At 43.9% G+C, this 20,632-nt stretch overlaps 1 protein-coding gene across 4 annotated transcripts in view; it reads right to left on the bottom strand.

The window, feature by feature from the left end:
- The window catches only part of LOC118120307 (neuropilin-2), a 91,534-nt gene extending 74,615 nt beyond the window's left edge, over window positions 1-16,919 (bottom strand). For 2 of the 4 annotated variants that reach the window (XM_035175108.2, XM_035175106.2), the window contains exons 1-2: window positions 15,815-16,919; window positions 2,492-2,672 (exon numbers count right to left, since the gene is read on the bottom strand). In XM_035175108.2, the coding sequence (XP_035030999.1) occupies window positions 2,492-2,672; window positions 15,815-15,902 (269 nt within the window). In that variant the 5' untranslated portion in view covers window positions 15,903-16,919. The remainder of the gene's footprint in view (window positions 1-2,491; window positions 2,673-15,814) is intronic. The other 2 variants (XM_035175107.2, XM_035175109.2) reach the window with 1 other exon arrangement.
- Window positions 16,920-20,632: the final 3,713 nt, after the last annotated feature.

Genomic DNA, 20,632 nt, shown 5'->3' on the forward strand with positions numbered 1-20,632 from the left:
GTGTGTGCCCGTGTGTAGCTTGAAAAATGAGCATGTGAACTAATGACCACATTACATCGATTTGATGATTCGGAATGATTGTTGATTGAAACCTCTGTCGTGGCCCAGATAATGCTCACATGTTGTGCGATGGATTACAAGAGGTTTTTGAGCTACAACTGCATTATTTCACAGTGGATATTCACTTTTAAAATGTTGAATCTCTGAGGCGGACTTTTCATTTTGTGTTCAATCTTCATTTACTGATGCTTACACCTCTGCAGAAATCTCACAGGTGTTAACTTTATAGACTGTTGACATGATTATTCATATAGACCCTGTAGTTGCAGAGGTATACACTCTTAATTATGGGGCCTGAGAAAAGGCCAGATATTAATGGGTTAACAATTAGAGACAGACCAGAGAAAGACGATATTTGACAGCAGGAGACGTAGACGGAGACGCTGGTGTATACGTGTGTGCGTTCCTACGCATGTGTGTCAGGGTTGTTGCTGACAATCACTGGGTGACCACATACTGTATGTATGTCTGCCCCCCCACCCACCCACCCACGTCCCCAACACACACACACTCAGTCAGCGTCTTCTCTTTGGCCTCTCTGCCCTCCGAAACCTAACAGCTCAATTTCAGCATACCCCTCGACACACAACACACACACACACACACACACACACACACACACACACACACACACACACACACACACTAACTCACTCGCAGCGTTGGGCGCCTGAAGACCTAAATAGCTCTGTGCTGTGGGTCACTTGTAAATAACAGTCTATTAGGCTGGAGATGTTGCCACCAACACTGAGAATATCTCACTCTCACACACACAAGTTTGAAGAATCGCTTCTCTAAAAAATGTGACTCGTCATTACGGGAATAAAAGCTAAGAAAAAGTAAGAGACCATAAACATAAAGGCACAAATACAGTATGTGCATAATTCATAAATCAGAGCCTGTTGTTTCTGGGGGTTCAACCAGATTCTCTGCCCCTGGGAACCGACTGGCCTTTAAATAGATGTAACAAGAAAACATGGACGACTGAGGGCGAAGGATGCAGCCAGAAAGAGAGAGAGAGGATCTAATGCATCAAACTGATTCATGCATTAGAACTGTAAAGCGTACATGACAAGGACATGGAGACAGAAGGAGACAAAACAGAGCAAAGCACAGTGGGCCTTTCCAACGGTTCAGCCTTTCAACAAACAGCCAGCCGGTGAAATATTGATGCTTAGATTCCAACAAAGAAATGTCCGAATGATTTTGGTACATCTGAGTGGGGGAATTTGACGATCTATAATTGATACGCCTGAAATGTTAATAACTTGATGGGAAAGCACCGGAACAGGGACGTTTCGGGAGATAGGGTAAAAGTGTGTGTGTGTGTGTGTGTGTGTGTGTGTGTGTGTGTGTGTGTGTGTGTGATTTGAGTGTTTACCCTCCTGCCTGTGACAGTGGGTTTGTGTCTGCAGCCCCATACATTCATAGTGCCCATTAGATTCCAGAGAAATAGTGGTGCCTCTGATGTGAAGGATGGATTGACAGTCTCTCAGAGTGGGTTAGTGACTGGGCCACTAGTATCCCAGTTATGAGGCTGATCCTGGTATTGGTCATATTCAGGATATGGTTATTCAAATCTATGTATTCAGGACAAATACAAGCATCCTGGTTACTAATAACTGTGTTTCATGGTTACAACATTTTGATTCCTGTATGGCGGCTATTGAAAATCATAGCAGACTTATTTTTATTAAACGTTGAGCCCATAACCTGTGAGTCTGTGTTTAAAGGGGATTATGTGAGCTGGGCCAGGAACCATTTCACATGCTCCATAATCCCTCTAATCATATATTTGTTATCATTTAATCCTTTTTTGTTGTTTTAATATTCCGTCAAATTCCTCTCTGATGCATCATATAGCCATGTTTTCAATGGTGCTGTGCTATTATTAAGATGTGTGTTGTTCTAAACTTTCTGACAGCTTGTTGCCTGTGTAACCTTCCCTCAGTGTGGCTGTTTGTTTTTCTGTCTGCCTCATCGCCTGCCGCTCTCTCAGTCTCACCATGCAACAAAAGCCAAACAGCCCAAACACAATGCTGGACAACAAATCCTCTAATCTGTGTTTAATTCTTTTTGAAGTGTGAAAACCATCCCGGAACAGTAAATGTGTTGTAATTAGACGTTGATAATTAGAGGCGAGGGACCGAGGGAGGTCCCAGAGTGATTATTATGGGATAGCAAAAGCCAGAAAAACAGGAGGAGAGTGGGCTGAAGTTCACCAAATGCACCCAACAACTCTCACACATGCAGAGACAAGCTGGTGGAGACAGAAACTCCGCAGAGACCGAAGTAAAAGAACACTTCCTCGACCCAACCTCCGAGCAACTTCACATCTCTTAATCCATACTTTTATTTTTCTCTGTTTTTCCATTCATCTCTTGTCTTTCATCTAAAATCGATCCATCCATTCCAGCACACGTCTCCTTACCTGCAGTCCAGCTTCTCTATCTCAAAGTGCGGGTTGAAGTTGAGGACAATGCGTTGCGAAGGCTCGGGGGCCGTGATGACCCAGCGGCAGTTCTGGTGGGGCGGGTACTCCAGCGGGTAGCCAGGTGTGGTGATGTATCCGGCATCGCTGGCATCTAAAAAGCCGCCGCATGGCTCAGACGCTGCGTGAGGGGGAAAGAGAAGGAGGAAGTTATTAGATGATTCAGAAAGTCAAGCAGACGCACAAACATGTTTTTGTTTTGCTTTTGTCCACGACATCACCTTGGGTAAAATATGGAAATCTTTATAATAGGGTTAAAGTGATAACATTCAGGTGGTTCACATACTGAATAAGGTCACTGATTAGTGTTTAAAAATGTGATGAAAAACAACTAAGACAGGAGACGTTGAGAACATCGGAGGGGGGGGGGGCTAAAGGGCAAGAAGTGACCATTCAAAGAGAAAACTTTCTGGCAAAAACAAAGGAGGACCAATCAGATAAGCCACCAATATCAACATGGCGCTATAATAACTTCCCTCACAACAGCAGATAAAAGTCTAGAGCATCAACAGGGTCAACGTTGTTTTCTTATCGAGACTGACCAGGTGGACGTCAACGCGCTCTATGAAGTCATTCAAATCAAATCGAATACATATTTTTCATTATTCATGATTTGACACAGGAGGAAAAGAGGCAAAACAGATAAAATGCAGATAAGAGTTGTGTTTGCAGAGACAGGATGTGAGGAACACAGATGTGTGTGTGTGTGTGTGTGTGTAGATGTCTCTGTGAATTTGGAGTCAAGGTCAATGTAGCATCATGACGTACAATGACTCCATTCTGACCCAAGACTGATGCACACACACACACACACACACACACACACACACACACACACAGAGCTGACCAGATGCCACCGTTACTGTCTGCGAGCGGATCCACTTGTCAGCGGTCATACATCTGTGTCATGTCATCAACAATGCCACTCATTCAGTGCTGCAGATGTAGCCCCACATGGACGGGTAACTCATATATATCTGTGACACCCACCGACATAACACACACAACCCCACTGTATTACACTGTATGGCCTCTATTGTGCACCACGCTGGCTGCTCGGTTTGATTGACTACTCAGCCAATTTCATGAGCTGAACTCCTGTCATTGTTTAAGATCCGGAAAAAAACCTTAACCTAAACCATACTGGTGGACATACGATGACATCCGTCTTTGTTAAGGCCAAGCACTTCTAACATAATGGCAGCATCTGAGCCTCTATCTGCTGGAGGAGACTGTTTTTCACTTTGCTCATTTAACATCCACAAAATAACACGTCGGAAGATATAATGTCTGGTCTTTCAACACTTGCAGACAAATGACTTATTTTAGAAATATATGTATCTTAAATGTTTGTTACTTTTGAAAGAACTACAATACCCAGGGGATATGTCTGCATGGTACAGTGATTGCATTAGTACATTTGGGCTTTAGAGTGTATATCCATCTTTCCACTATCCAGAACTGATACCAAAATATCCAAGATACGAAAGCAGGCAGTGTGCACAGTAGTGGGGGATGAACCTGTGGTACCCATGTCCACTGATATATGTTTGACCAATCATGGGTCAGTCTCAGCTGTCAATCACGACATTTCACCCTGTTTTTATGACATCAAATCACTAATTAAAACCAAACTTTCCAAAGGAGCACTCGAACAAACATCAGTATGATAAGAACTACCCAAAATGACAAATATGATGTCAATGTCCCATCCACCACCAAGGGGTTAATGACTTATACTTCCGCCATCAGGGGGCAATTGAGACACTTTGGCTTCACTTTTAAGGAGCAGTCATGTCGTCCATCTTTATATAGAGTCTCGGAGTTCGGACATGATGGTCACTCAAATAAAAGCAGCATGTTTGTCTGCTGCTCGCTGGGAAGCACAGAAAGAGGATAAAACACACGAGGTAAGGTGCCGGGCCCCAGTGAGCTGCCAAAACAGTTTCAGTCCACCTTGGTATTGATTCTACAATTCTCTGAAATCTAATGGAGAGATAAAAAACTAAACGGTGGTGGTGGAGGAAAGAGCTGTCCAACTGGTCTTTGCCCAAGTCTCCCTTTGGCGTTCAACTGGTTTGAGATGTGGTGACTGCGAAGGCCATGATTCATTTCGTCAAACCTTTCCATGACCTCTCCTGCCTGTTGTCGTCCTGTTTCCCTCACTCAATTTACAGCGTTTTGTTTCATTTGTCCCCCGTTCTGCATTCGAACAATCATTCCTCTGTCAGTTCAGACTCAGTGTGCCTCTACAAACACCAACCTGATAAAAAAACCAGCCACTGTATTTATTATTTATTGCCACTGTGCTGAGTGGGGTGACATAGCCAAGTCAAACTACTCAGCAGAATACAACATGTTTGAATGTTATTAATAGAGCGGCTACTGTAAACCTATCCTCCTAAAGGGAGTAACTGTACACATTCAACATTAACACACACACACGCATGCACGCACGGCATAAACACTTTATCAGATGCAGTCTTCGTAAACAAATTCAAATAGACAAACAAATACACCAGGAAACGCTGACGATCACATTTTGTTGTGTCGTGGCTGCAGCTACTGTACGCAGGCACGTGGACTGATTGATATTTACTCATGCACTTCAGAGTCGGCTGGAGAAGAGGGAGGTGTGGGTCAGTCAGACACTGGGGCAGCTTTATCTGTTATCTACCTCACCCTGTCTGCAAATAATTAGTGATCACCCCTCTATATCTCTCTCTATCTATCTATCTCTACCTCTATCTCTATCTCTCTATCTCCGTCTGTCTCCCCCCCCCCTCATGCTGTGAGCCAACTAGTCCTGTCTGTCTCCTCCTATCTGTTTCCAATCTCCTTGGTGACATTCAGTAAAACAGGAATAGAGTTACAGGGCCTATGTAACCCGGCCAGACGCATTTCATCTCAGCACCACCTGGATTAGTGCTTAACCACTCTGGAATCTCACAGCAGCATCAGCCAAACACCACTTTTAGCACAGCGCTTTGCAAACTGTATCCGCCGGAAAAATCTGGGATATGCAGAGAGGCGGCGCAAGGGGGAGAAACTAAAGATTGTTCGATAAATCTAACAAACTAATAACTTAATGCTCTGCAGCTTGGTTGTTATCGGGGTGGGTTGAGAACTATAAGAGCCAAAACATGATTTTATAAGATTCAGTCCCTGCACAAGACTCTGGTACAGGCAGTGGAGTGTTGTTCTTCTTTTTCTACTTCACTCTTTACTTTACTTCTGCCTATATCTGACTCAAACTGCCAACTGGCGCATATGCAGTGGCTGGATTAGTTAACTAACAAGATACAACACTCTTTTTGAGACTATATTCGAGATTATTGTCCATTTATCTATTATCACTCTACAACTTTTTACTTGAGCAGGTTTGTGTCTGTATCACTCTCGTCTTTTCTTCCACTTTTCTAATTTTTTCAGACTCCCCCTCATCTTCTTCTTCTCCTCCTCCTCTCCTCTCACCTCTGGCATGCAGCCGATGACGACAGCACCTCCAAGCGTCAAATGAACATGGTCGGTGTGACAGAGAGGCAGATGCTCTGTGTGTGTGTGTGTGTGTGAAGTATTGTGTCTACTCCGCTTCAAGGGTCCATTAATCTCTGGACTCATCACACACACACACACACAAAGTAATTCATTTATCACATCCAAACAAGGCAAAGGGTGTCACAAACATCTTTTGAATTTTAAGTGAATGTGACATTGTTTGTTCAATTGGTGCACACATACACACTTATAGATGTATACATACAATAATATGATGCTGAGGTGCAGATTATCAATTATTTTATGTTCCTACACCAAACATTTTTCTTTTGGGTAGAACAGCTAACTGCTGTCTTTATTTCTAAAACCAAGAAACTGTCTGAATGCAACATCCATCCAAAACTGAATCTATAGCTGCTCATTTGTATTCCACTCTCCGGCAGCCTGACCTGTACGCTGCGGAGAAAGTGCAGTGGGCGAGTTGGAGGACAGTGGAGATGCTGAGTTGGGAAAATGCCTGAATTCATGTCAAGAATTATCAAACAGGTAAACCTAAGAGAGACGGAGAGTGACAGAAGATGAACTGAAGCGGCCTTAATGCAGATGATTGCAGGGTTGAGAAAAGAGGAGGAAGGAGAGAATAAAGGGGTTGCAGTTGCCTCAAGCCTTTAAGGATAATTTACCCCACTTGATTTTATTCTTTTTAGCAATGTTGCATTGAGCCCAGGCCTAAAGGAATCCTCTGTGAGTAAAATGTCCTCACAACTTCTTTATATTATGACAAAAGCTATAAAAATGTGATCTGAGAAGTTAACTTTAGTATAGTTGTACGATTCTCTGCTTCAAGCAGCTGCATACGTAGGTGGCCGCCTACCTAAATTATTCAGACCATTTACTCAAGTAAAAGCAGAAGCACTACAATGTTAAAATACACTCACAACTATAAGTTCTACAGTAGTATCAGCAAAATGTACTTGGACACGACATAGTAGAGTGTAAGTGTCTCATTGTATTCATGTTTATGTCGCAGTTCTACTGTTACCTAATTCATGAACTTTTGTGTAGTTTGATTTGTAAAAAAGTTATATGCTGGCAAGTTGTTGTAGATATTACACATACACATTATTATGAAAAAATGTTGTATACATACACAGTATTATTATTATAATTATTATAATGTGAAAGTAATTACAGAGGGGGGCATGGGTGGAGTCTCTCTCTCTCTCTCTCTCTCTCTCTCTCTCTCTCTCTCTCTCTCAAACCTACATTCTGTCCTATCAGTAAAAGCCATAGTGCCCAAAAGTATCTTAAAAGCATAAGAACTTTGCTTTTGACAAACGAATAGGTATGAACAACACAACATGGAATGACTCAAGTTGAGAATGAGTAAAACTGCACTGAAGCACAATACCCAGGCTCAGCTCAGGTTCTTGCTTCAGTCCACCACAGACTGTGTTTAAGTCTGTAGTGAGTTGGTACTTTTACGAGATGAAACAAAAAACAACACATCTAAAACACCACAATTTTCTTTACTCCGTCTCTGTTTGTCTGTCGCTCAGTGACGACAACCCTTCCCTGCTCTTGACCCCGGACTTCACACAACGCAGCTTCTCTCTCAACCACATCGGCGTGTGTGATCTTCAGGGAGAGGTTGTATTTAGACCACATATTCACAACAAAATGCACAAACACAAACCGCTGAACATCGCTTATCCCCCTCTGGCTGAGGCATCAATGGGTTCAGACCACACACACACACATACCCACGTAGAGACACACACCCAGGATAAGCAGCAGTAAACGATGCTAAGCAGTCAAGCAGGGATATGAGACAGGTCGCTGCATTATTTATGGCTCTACGCCACGTTCAGTGTTGCCTCCTGATAACACCTATTCAGCAACTTTTTCCCTTCACATGCACATACCTCAACACAGACACACACAGATCCACCCATACGGTGGAAATCAAAACGTGTACGGAAATGCATGCACAGCAGAGGGGGCACACAAAACAATCGCACAAAGTCACAAGCGTTACACGCTTCAACGTGGAGCTGCTTTGCAAAATGGAACTATCCTTGTTTGTTAGACCCGGATGCAAATTCTCTGACCTTGTTTCTAAGCTCTCTTACATATTCATTTTCCCTCCGAGTCTGACTTGACCCTGAAGAGACACTTTTCGAAATCCAGATCGATTTTCTTCATCCGGGGGAACTTTGCATAACCCTTGCTCATTTCAACTGGTGCGGGCCAGTAAGAAGAGCATTGGTGTTTTTAGTGTTCCTGTATGAAAGTGAGGAAGCTGACCAGCTAACCAGAGAGCTCATTATCCACCAACACTGGTCCCAATACTCAAAACAGTAGAGTGAGTCACATCATTTTGACCTCGTAGGAAACAGGTCCCGGAATCCAACAATCCAATCAATAGACTCTGAACATCTGCATCAAAGCCCGAGGGGGAAAGAAATGCTAATTCTTCCATTGATTTCTTGGCATTTTTACAATTTGCGGTGCGTTTTCAGGAGGATGGTTTTTGGCTCCGGCATCTCGAAGCACTCACAAAATGCTTCAGGCACCGTTACCTTAAACGGAGGAAATACACACACATTTGGAGTTTTAAAAGCTTTTGTATGACTCCGACAAAACACTGAAAATAACAGCCCGAGATGTCTTCTTTGGATCAAAACCAAGGAGCTTTTTAGTCACCGAGACCCGACAAACCTCAGGAATGGACAGAGAGAGGGAGAGAAAGAAAGGGAGAAGGAGGCAGAGCAGGGCGAAAGGGGAGAGAGCAACGCCAGAACATCTGTCTCTCATCATCTGAAAAGAGAAAGTCAGCAGCTCAGAACAGCTCACTGGACAAAAAATACAACTCACACACACACACACACACACACACACACACACACACAAACAGGTGGGGTTGTGCTTTTCTCCAGGTGACCTGCATTAAGCCACAGTGGAAAATTACAGAGAGAACGGTGTGTGTTTGTTGGAGTGTGTGTTAAAATAGAGAAAGGGAATGGCGGAGGACTACAAAGGCTCTGAGAAACACAAAGAATGATGGGAAACTGGAGAGCAGAGAGATGAGGACTCGAAAAAAAAAATAAAGGATGAGTGTGTGATACAGAAAAAGAACTGACAAGAGAACAAGCTGCTCCGCTTGAGAGCAGAGACCTTAGGTGACCTACGGAGATTTAGAAAGGAGAGAGAGATAATAGGACGGAGTACAGGAAGGTAGAGAGAGAAACGAAAGATCTTTGACAGAGAGAGAGCGGCAGCGGATAAACTGAAAAGATAACTGAAGCAGAACGGTGTGTGTGTGTGAGAGAGAGGACGAGCAACAGAGTGTAAAGGAAAGGAGGTAAAAAATGATGTTCGGAAATGACTGGAGAGAAAGAGTCTCAGGTTAAACTAGAGTAGCACTTTCCGTACCTCTGCCAGCGGTCCCCTTAGGAAACCACTTTTAAATTCACTAGATCCAGATTTATAATTCTGGATCTGCACCAAATTAACACGCTCATTAATATCAGTCCCGTAAACACTTTCTTACAAAGTACATTAAAACTATTTCCTCTCAACCAACAGCCAAGTTTGTTTCTCTATCATATTCAACAAGTCTTCAAAAGTAAAACATCATAACACCTAGTGTGTCCATTCTCTCTGGAACAACACATATTAGGGTTTTTCTGATGCGATATCATTTGTCTATATCTTCTAAAACTGTCACAAATATAAGAACAGCTGGATAATGTGCCAACAGGTGAAGTCTACCCCAGCCTCTCCACACAGACAAACACAACACAACAAATATATATTAAAGACCCCTCTATTACTGCCTGTTTTTGACGCTCTATATGTTTCTATCAGGCCCACTTAACTTGATATTGTGTTATTTCTGCATTTCTATTTCTACATTTTTATTTAAACCAACGGACATCGGGTCAAGTGCTCTGATAAACCTGAAGATAATTCAGATGACACAACCAGGACTTCTTGTTGAGTTTGGTTTACAACTGTCTGTTCCTGTTGTTTTGTAAGAACACGTATCCTCCAATCGGCCAATCAATTCTACAGAAATAAAGGTTCAAACAACACAAAGTAGGTTGTTCGTCTTTTTGTCTAGACTTCCATAATTGAGCCTTATTCTCTTCCAGGCTGAGAAAGCAAGGATTGAGGGGAAACAACAACAACAAGGGAGTGAAACAGTAAAAGAGATTTCCCACCGCTGCGAAAGTGAGACCAAACAGAAGGTGAGCGAGGTTTCTTAATCGGAGCGAGGGAAAACACTGACACGGGGAGGTGTGGAGAAAGAGACAGAGTGCGCCAATAAAGGAGAGGTGAGGCGCCATGAAAAGAGAGGAACAACAGGGTGATTCAGCGTGAAGGGAGAGAGAGAGAAAGGGAAAACAACGTGTGGCCTCGCACGGCACTGCTCTGGAGGGACTACAGAGGACACAGAAGGCTTAGCTGGTACACACACACACACACACACACACAGGTTTTAAGAGAAGTGTGGACAGGCAAATAGTCTCATTCGAAGGATTTCCACGATCTCCCCTTTTCCTCTGAGGACCTTTGTTCTGCTCTCACACACACACACACACACACACACACACACACACACACACCACACACACACACACACACACACACACACACACACACACACACACACACACACACACACACACACACCTCACATCTCCCCATCCTCCCTAATTACTCCAGTCATTACCAATGGCCAGTGAAGACACTAGAATACTAGCAGTTTACTAATGACATGATAACTGTAATTAGAACATCCTGCTGGACCCAGTAATTGTCCTTTCGCTTTTACAGACGAGAAAGAGACATAAAGAGAAGGAAGAGAGTGCGCAGAGGGTTAATTGTCTAATGTAGGTTGTTGATATCAGTGGACCGGCCCCGCTGTTAGGCCTCCATTACTGTTATAATTGAAAAGAAAACAACAATGTCCTCTCATTTGATGCCCAAATTTATTTATTTATTTATTCCGTTGATTTTTTTAGGTTGCATGGCTAATTAAATCTGGATTTTCATGGATTTTCCTTCTACTCAGATGTGCTTTAAAGAAAAGGAAAAGGTAAAAAAGAAAAAAGATGTCAGCCATCTGAATCACGAGATTGAAAAAAAGAATGAGCCTTAATCATGAGAACCTGCCGGAAAACACCTGCTGCCTGCGAGATGATTAAAAAGAAATCAGTTTTGTAGAAAGTGTGTGGCGGCAGCGTGTCACCTGTCAGACTCACACTCGCTCGGCTGTCTCGCGCACAGACATTTCAGTCTAATCAGGACAGTAAAAAGACTGTTTTCGTTTGAGATGGAGAGGATATTTATGGACACTTTGTGGAAAACTGTTGCCATCCATGTTTCCAAAATGGTGACGTATAAAACCAGTGTGTGTCTTGATAATATACTACATTTAAGCCAGAAGACCTCCTGTGCCTGATAGAGCAGAGGAATACGTCTGGGTTGCTTTACTGCAGGTGGCTCCACTCAACTGCTTCACACTCTGCTGCTCTCCTCTTACTTCACTATTGCCCTCTCTCCTGCTCTCTCTGTTTCTTTCCTTTCTTTCCTCTGTGCTCCAAAACTCATTTAAGATTCTTTACTCCCTCCATCTTTTATTGTTTCTTCTTCTCTCGCCCTCCGTCCTCCGCCTCTGCTCCATTTTTTTCTCTGTTTATTGCTTTGTTGTTTCTCGAGGTGCTTTTGCCGCCGGGACGGGAGTTCACAGGTCGCGTGGAAGCATCACAAACAGACTTTAGATTATAATTTCCTGCCGTCATTATCCGAACGCAGAAGAAAGAGCGAAGGGAAAATGGGAATTGAAACAATTAGAATGAAATGATGGGGAAATGCAGAGAAAAACATACAAGACTAAGCTGATTCCAGACTCACTAATTGTCCTTTCTTTTTATAGGCCGCTCATATACTTTGCTGCTAATATTGAACATTCACTCACTCACTCTTTTTTTACAGTTTATTTGACTTGCCATAATATACTGCTGTATTTTTACCCTTTTTCTTTCTCCATATGCACTGAGTAATTACACATGGAAACCCCAAATTACAGTGGCGGAAAGAAATGCAGCTAAATGCATGTTTTATAGGATTTAATGTCTGTAATATTTCACGCTCATAATTGATTTTCTTTTCCCGACACAAAGTGATTACGTTGTGCAATTGTGTCAGAGTCGGTTTATTATGTAGTGAGCTGAATCTGGGTGTGAATATATTCTTCTTTTTCTGAACAAAGGACATGGATGGTTTGCTTTATTGATGCCATCATGACCTGGTCCAATGCAACATTTAATTATTACAAGGCGCTGACCCCCCACGGGGCATCACAGCACCTGGTTCTGTGAGACTAGAAAAGCTGGAGGCTAGAAAAATAACAAATTCATTAGAAACCCAATCACGCTCACACTGGTAAGTTCGTAAAATGTCTTTAAATTCTGCACAACAATGACCCGACGATTAAAAAAAACGCTGCAGCCTGAAGCACAAATAACTGAAGTGCAATCACATTCAGAATTGATGAAACCTGTATCATAAGTGGGTGGTGACTTTCTCACCCCAAAATGCGGGAAAGAAATTCCCTCCCCTTCAGTTTCAGACTTTCTAAACCAGGCTGGTGGGAGCCATGAATAAAAAACAGTCTCATAAAGCAGCCCTCGTGTATACCTGTGGGGCAATTTATCCTACTGCTGGCTTCCTACTTCAGCAAGCATCGCAGCGAGCCTGTTTCATCAAGCTGCATATTTCAGAGGAGACACTATGGAGGCCGACAGCTGGTCTTGAGTGGCCAATTACGTCCGTTTATCTCCCTTCCAGGCACAGCTGTGATCAAACAGAATGAAGAAACAGGATCAAACAGCGAGGCTAAAAAATCGGTCTTCCGTTTGCTTCACTTCTTCTTCTTCTTCTTCTTCGCAGCTCTCCCTCCGCCTGTCCCCTCCACTTCCTCCCCACTGTGCTTCCATCCCTCCCTCCTGTCTCTTGCTATATATATATACACTTTTTTTTTTTAAGTCTGACGATGCTTTCCTTGCTCATCTCTCCGGAGACAACCCGAGCGGAGGCATCTGCTAAAAGTTTACTGCTGAGGAAGCTTCAATCCTGTGCATAGCCTGCTGCTGAGCATGTGTGTGTCTGCATGTGTGTGTGTGTGTGTGTGTGTGTGTGTGTGTGTGTGTGTGTGTGTGTGTGTGTGTGTGTGTTCCAGTAGATCTCAGTGTAGCAGGGGGAGATGTCGAGGAGAGCTTGATCGAGGCCCCCCGGTAAAGTTAAGGTTAATCTATGGTTAACCTTTTTTTTTGTCAAGTAAAAAACAAAACATAGCAACAGGTTGTCATACCTGAACACATTATTCAATGGCTTTACTAGATTATTTTATGGAACTGGTGATGTCATGATTAGAAGAAGAACTACTTGGTTTAGGTTAAATTAAGATTGTGCTCGAAAAACAATGGTGACTAATGGAGACGGAACAGAAACCACATTTAAACACTTTGTCATTTCACCCTGAAAACCAGTTTCCAATGTGAATTTCACTGCATTGTAAGAATCTCAGCTTTGACACTGGCTGTTAACATGGGTCACTTTACACTGTTGATCAAATGACAAGATACCAGGCTCAGGAGTGGCTGCACATTTTATATACAGTGGCAGCAGTTATCAGTTAGTAGAGAAAAACCTCCACATTCAGAGGTGGTACATGGCTCCAGCGGGTTTTATTCACACAGGCCTGCTCTGACTGCCAGGTCTCGGGTTGACATGGAAATATCCACACAGACCAATCTGCTCCATGGTACATATCTTCTCACATTCAAGGTGAAATGTGATGCAGAGTATATGCCTCCACTGTGCTCTCTCTCTCTCTCTCTCTCTCTCTCTCTCTCTCTCTCTCTCTCTCTCTCTCTCTCTCTCTCTCGCTGCACGCTGTGTTTCTCCAAAACAACATTTGGCAGACGGGCCACTCAATCCAAGTCATGAGATCTACAAAAAGCCCCACGGCTCACCTCCAGAATAAGCCTTAAATCAAAACAAAAAAACAGCTTCTCCACACATGCACTTTTTCAGTCGCCTCTTTTTGCACCTTAGCACACACACACACACATGTATCTCAGAGCAGAATGTGGCTCTTGAGGAGTAATAAAAAAGGGTTTAGCCAAGTCTTCAGTCTCTTTTCTATGATAAACCAACAGCAGCAGTGAGACTGTGCAGATTATTACTACTTATAATGAACCCGGATGTCAGCCAGTCTCTTTGAAAATGCATAAAAGGGATTTCCACTGTAAAATGAGTTATAATTTGTATTTTATTAACAACAATTCGGTTAAAACTAGTCCACGTTCTCAGATCGGATTGGCTGAGACAAGTTCCCTATAAATACCCACCTGTAACATAACAGTGGATTTAAGTACGGACGCCTCGACCACCACAGACATGAGTGTTTAACCGAGCGAGCTAAAAACGCGTCTGTGCTGCGCGGAGAAGCTCGAGCAGTTTCCTCCCTGTGCGTAAAGATTGTTTGGATACGCACGAAGACGCATTGGACCGGTGAGCGACGAGCGTTTGCCGTTTTCTGTCGTGCCACATTTAATAGAGTGCAAAGCGCGGATCGTTTCTCACGTCATGTGCGCGGAGGTGGACCTGCTGATAGGTGTTAATGCACCGGACAGCCTGCCCCGCATCGCTCACGCGGACTCGCGGAGTGACAGACCTCCGCATGCAGCCGCTGGAACCGGACCTCCGTGAGACTGGAGCGCCGCCGCCGCCGCTGCAAGCCTCCGGTAGCCGGGGACTCGGTCCGATTCCCCGCCACCAGCTCTGCGCACTAACCCCACAAGCCCCGCGTGACCAAATTCAAGTAGCTGCCAGGCTTTTCAATAAAAACTCTGAAGTAGGAGTAAATCATACAGTGACACATATTGAGATTGAACAAGCGCGATAAGGTCACATATGAACTCCCGAGTCTGAACCTTACGCACCAGCTGACAGCGGTAGTTAGTCCCTCGGTAGGAATATAACAGGAGCATTATAGTGATTTTTCATTATTGAATAGCTCTCCGGAGACCAGTCGTTGATCAAGCAGCAGATTAAAATCCACAGATTATGATAAAGATGTTTCCTGACGCCAGCAGCAGCAGCAGCAGCAGGGTGGGACACTGATACTTGATTTGTAAAGATCGCACTGTTTGAAAGTTTGCTGCGTAAAGAAACATGTGGCACCAAATACATAAAAACTCGGTGTTGTGGGACAATTAAAGGATTTAGTTCGATCATTAGAAGTTTATTACTTTTTCTATTTTTACTTCGTCACCTCTGGTGTTAACGCCAATCGAGCGAGATGGGTAAATTCTGAGAATGGCCCTTTATAGCCGGGGTCTCCCTCCCGAATGTCCTAAAGCTTCATTATTAGTGTCCCTCCGCACTTTATGTATCATTATTTTATTTAAAAGGGAAATATATGTAAGGGGGGGTGCATGTAATAAGAAAATTCGTAATGGTTATTTCTCCAGGATGTTATTTTTTACGCTCATTACGCATTTTGGTTTGAAGGGGAAATATATTTTCTTCTCAGAAACAAACGTCTCTGCTGAGTCTTACATGCTCGTAGTGGTGCTGTGGGTGTGAGAGGTGTCTCTCTTTGGGGAAAAAGAAGCGGTTTAACTTCCATTTAGCACCTACAAGTGACACGGATTAAAGCGGGCATGCAGGGAAAGTGTCAAAACCTACCTCCTTCTTCTGCTCTGACTGGAGGCGAAAGAAAAGCCAGTAAACATCCACAGAGCCATATGAGTAAATCCATCTTCTCTCCTCTCATGTGTGGGGGAAAAGTCACTTCTTATCTTCTTCTGTGGTTTTAATATGTGAGAAGTTTGTGATCCAACAGTCTCCTTTCCCACAGTCTCCTTTTCCACAGTTTTCTATTTCTCTAGTGCGCAACACGACCGGTGCCCAAACTCCTCCACAAATGCGTGTGCTCTCCTCTCCAACAATATCAAAGTGGAAAAAACTGTAATGTTCGTTTAGGCTGTGTCAGTGTGTGTGGCACCACGTCTTCTGTCGAGGAAACTGGCCTGAAATCAGCGCAGTTCGTCCGGTAAACACGTTTTTAAAGTCGCGAAATCCATGTCGGTGCTCAGGGTCGACAGCACCGGGTCCGTGTGTCAGGCAAGACGCGCGTGGGGATACAGACCTGACACGGCTGAGAGGGAAATTACAAAATTCAAACAAAGTAAAAAAAAAAAAATCACTTGTTGGATTCACCGGGAACCATCAGAAGAATCTACCGGCAAAAAAAAAATAAGTTTGGCAAATAAGGGGGGGGGAGAAAAGTCCCACGCGTCTTTCCCTGTTTGTTTCGATGTAAATATTCCCAGATCTTCTCCTGTGGCTCAATCTCCAAGTGGCGCGTCTACTTGGTAAAAGCACCTGTGATTAAAATAAACACCAAATGTCGTCCCATCGATTGTCCTGTGAGGACACTGTCCGGATGGGGAACGGTTCCGTTTCTTGCGCCAGGGACGCAGGCTGAGGTGTCTCGGAGGAGGCGGCGGCAGCAGCACCGGTGTGCGTGCGTAAAAGCTGATCGGGAGGAAATGAACGTGCAGCCTCTCCGCTCTGCTCCTCATCCAAACTGAGCTTTTCTCTGCTCCAACACGCGTCTCTGTCTCCCCCCTCTCTCTCTCTCTCTTTCTCTCTCTGTGCTGAACGAATGTCTCTCTCTCTCCCTCTCTCTCTCTCTCTTTCTCTTCTCTCTCTCTCCCTCTCTCCCCCTCTCTCCCAGCAGCTCCGGCAGTGCGCTCCGCTCCTTCCTCTCCGATCTCCGCCGGGTTAGTGGCAGCGTGTTGGACTGCTCACTCAGTCCCCTGTCTCGGAGCGCATGCACGCCGCGCGCGCACGTGTATCGGATTACAGTAGGCACCTCTGCCCGCCTCCATATAGCCCCTCACTGATTAGAGAGCGGTTTCACTCACCCTCTTTCTCTCTCTCTCTCTCTTTATTTTGCCTCACCCTCTCCTACCACATCTACATCTCTTTCCCCACTCACTCCCTCTCTTTGATTTTTACCAAATTTCTCCCTGCCTGTCTCTCCCTCCCACATTTATTCCCTTACCAACTCTCTCTCCTTTTATTCATGCATTTATCCTGTCCTCTCTCTGGTAGTGGAGAGAACAGAGGGAGGTGGAAAAAGGAAAAGCACAAAACAGAGTAAGAGAGAGCGAGAGAGAGAGAGAGAGAGAGAGAGAGAGAGAGAGAGAGAGAGAGAGAGAGAGAGAGCCCACAGCACAGCTCCATGAGCTTTGTAGCTGTGCTGGGAGCTTTAAAAGGGACCTGGTGCAGATTTACAACTGGAACTCTGTGTGTGTGTGTGTGTGTGTGTGTGTGTGTGTGTGTGTGTGTGTGTGTGTGTGTGTGTGTGTGTGTGTGTGTGTGTGTGTGTGTGTGTGTGTGTGTGTGTGTGTGAATGAGTGTGTGTGTGTGTGCGTGTGTTCATCAAAATGGAAAGGATGATAAGCAATAATCAATTAGAATCAATTAACAAAAATACATTGCCATGTCACTAACATTCCTACCCAAATAGAGCCTATAGAGCCTATACTATGAAAATGAAGTTCTATGCTAAAGGAACAGATTTACATGTGATGCAGAGCAGCCATCAAGGCAGTGAGCTTCTGGATACACACACACACTCACAGACACACACACACACACAAGCACTCACTTTCCTTTTTGCTGGCCCACTCCCTCCCTGCAGTGGGAGGTGTGTTTTAGGGCCCGCAGTGACACCAAAGCTCGTGGTCTGAAAACCTAACCAAATGTTGGCTCTCATGTCGTCTTCCCAGGACACACCCATCGCACGCTGACACACAGATACACACACAAACTGGCCATAATGACACAACTCAGTTATCTTGCGGGGACTGAAACCCCTTTAAACCTCTATTCCTTTAATGGTTGAGAAGAAAATCACACAGGGGCAGATGTTTTTGTGACAAATATTTATAGCCTCTTGGACTTTTCTGACGTGAGAATTTTCTTAGAAGATGCAAACATACACAGCGATATTTGGTTACATATTTTCACCAATCATGGCAGGTTTCAGGATTTATACCTCGCCATTACTGGTAAACAGGTGAATCACTGATCTCCGTTTCAACTCAGTTTCCTCACATCTCGGGAGGTCTGAAGGTATTAAGTTCATTTTCCATGACAGGTTTGTGAGTGTGTGTGTGTGTGTGTGTGTGTGTGTGTGTGTGTGTGTGTGTGTGTGTGTGACAAGAGAGAGAGAGAGAGAGAGGTACTAACTGTCACCCCTCTCATTCCGTGTGTCCCTCTAGTGGTACGACCTCTGTAACCTGTCGCTCTCTCTCTCTCTCCCCTCCTGCCTCCCTCATCCTGTCTCTCTCTGCTGTAACTGAAGCCGCCCCGGCCCACTGGAATCTGTCAAGTGATGAGAGCAGCGAGCAATCACATGCTAATATCGCTCTAACGTTCCTCCGAGCTGTCAGAGCCACACTTTGGGATTTTTTTTTTATTAGAGGCGATGGAAAACTTGTTAACTCCAACTTGTGTCTCTTCCAGCTGTGCTCAAATATGACAATTTCTACTTTTTTTTTTTGCATTTCACAGCAGGGAGTTGCGTTCTTCTTCTTCCTCTTCTTCAGTTGAAACGTAGTGTGAAACAGTAGTTCAACTTTTTGTTTCACATGGCAGCAGAGTTCGCTGAGTGTGAATAAAAAAAAGTATCCTATATCTTTGTTGGCACGAGTCCACAGGGAGACTATGGACGGGGAAATTACGCACTAACCTCTGCGAATCGTTCTAAACTCACACCAACGCACCACATGGACCCGAGCCTGCTGGACTTTCCCTTCACGCATTCTTTGGTATAAGTCTCAACAGTATGTTGTGAAACGAGGATATGCCATCATGACACCTTTTCTGCTTGCCAAGCAGTGGACCGGGTTTCCCAGAAGTCACCGCCGACATCACAGGGAGGGAATCCGTTTTAGGCCAATGGATGGGAAACGCTGAAGAGATCTTATATCAACGCAACGGTCGGCTTGTCAGTCTTGTCAAAAAGCAAAAACTTTTCATCGTGTGTTATAATGTCATCAATAGTTACAACTATAACTACATCAGGAAGGATTTACTTTCATAGGCATTTGTTTGTGAGAACTACCAAACCAATTTCCATGAACTTTTGTGGAGGGGTGGCGCAGGACCCATGGAAGAGCCCATACGATTCTGAAGTGGACAGATTCAGGATTGTCTTTTCACTTTCTTGAACATGGCGATATAGGGCATAAGTTCTTCTTCTTGTTTGTTTGTTAGCAGATTACGCAAAAAAATAATTTCCATGAAATTCTGTGGAGGGGTTGGGTCTGACACTAGGAAGAAGAAATACAAAATTTGTTGTGGATCCAGATCCAGGTTTTTTGGCACTTTCATTAGCATTGCAAGACAGGGAGTCTTTCAACACTTTTGTTTATTTCTTAGAGAATAATTCATGGATCTTGATGAAAATGGGACAGATATTTATCAGTGTGTGAGATGTGATGCAGATCCAAATATAAATCTTCTGAATTTAAAGTTGTTTTTTAAACTGTTGGGCCTCGGCGGAGGTTTGTGCTCCAAGTGCCATTCTAGTTCCTGATAGAGCACACGTTGCTCAGTTTAGTTATTATAACAAATAGTTATAGTATTACCTATTTACCTTGAACTTACCATATATAGTTGTTGCATTGCTGCAACACGCTCTCACCCCCTCCCTCCTCGTCGTTGCTACTCTTCTTGCAGCCTTGTATTTACCTTGGAAACAGTGCAGGCTGTGGGGGCAACATTTGCAATCTGAAAGTACGTTGACGTGGTGCATGAAGCCGCTGTGTGTGTGTGTGTGTGTGTGTGTGTGTGTGTGTGTGTGTGTGTGCCAGAGTGGATTTTAATAACCTGACACTACTGAGTTCAGTCACTGTATGGAGACTAAGTAAAAACACCAAGGCAATTTATTTAAAAAAAACAAAACATTCTGGTGTGTGTGTGTGTTGCAACAGAGCTGTGAAACCAGTAGAGGGTAAACTGATCCTTGCTCTGCGTCAGGGGAAGAACTTGTCTGCTGGCCTGTCGACAAGCTCTACTGGCCCTGTCCTCACCTCGCCAACACGTCCACCGCCGCTCGTTCTCGTCCGCTTGAGTTGATTGATTATATATGATCGAATTTATTCATTTCACCTCACTACGTTCTAAGTTTGGGATTCTGGAGCTGTTTCTCGGTTTATATGTCGTTTTTGCCACCTGCACATTTGTAAAGTTTTCTGTCCTTGTTTAACTCCAACAAGGAAGTTATGTTTTTCTCTGTTTTCTTGTTTGTTAGGAGGCAAGATTACACAAAATTAACTGAATGGATTTGCATGGAACTTGGTGGAAGGATGCATTATGGGTCAGGGAAGAACCCATTCAATTTCAAATGTTTGTGTCACTTTCTTTAAGATTGTATGATTGGGCATTTTTCAACATTTTCACAAAGACATATCGTTGAAAGTGATA

Source organism: Hippoglossus stenolepis, chromosome 13 (genome assembly GCF_022539355.2).
Source record: "Hippoglossus stenolepis isolate QCI-W04-F060 chromosome 13, HSTE1.2, whole genome shotgun sequence".
NCBI classification, from domain to species: domain Eukaryota; kingdom Metazoa; phylum Chordata; class Actinopteri; order Pleuronectiformes; family Pleuronectidae; genus Hippoglossus; species Hippoglossus stenolepis.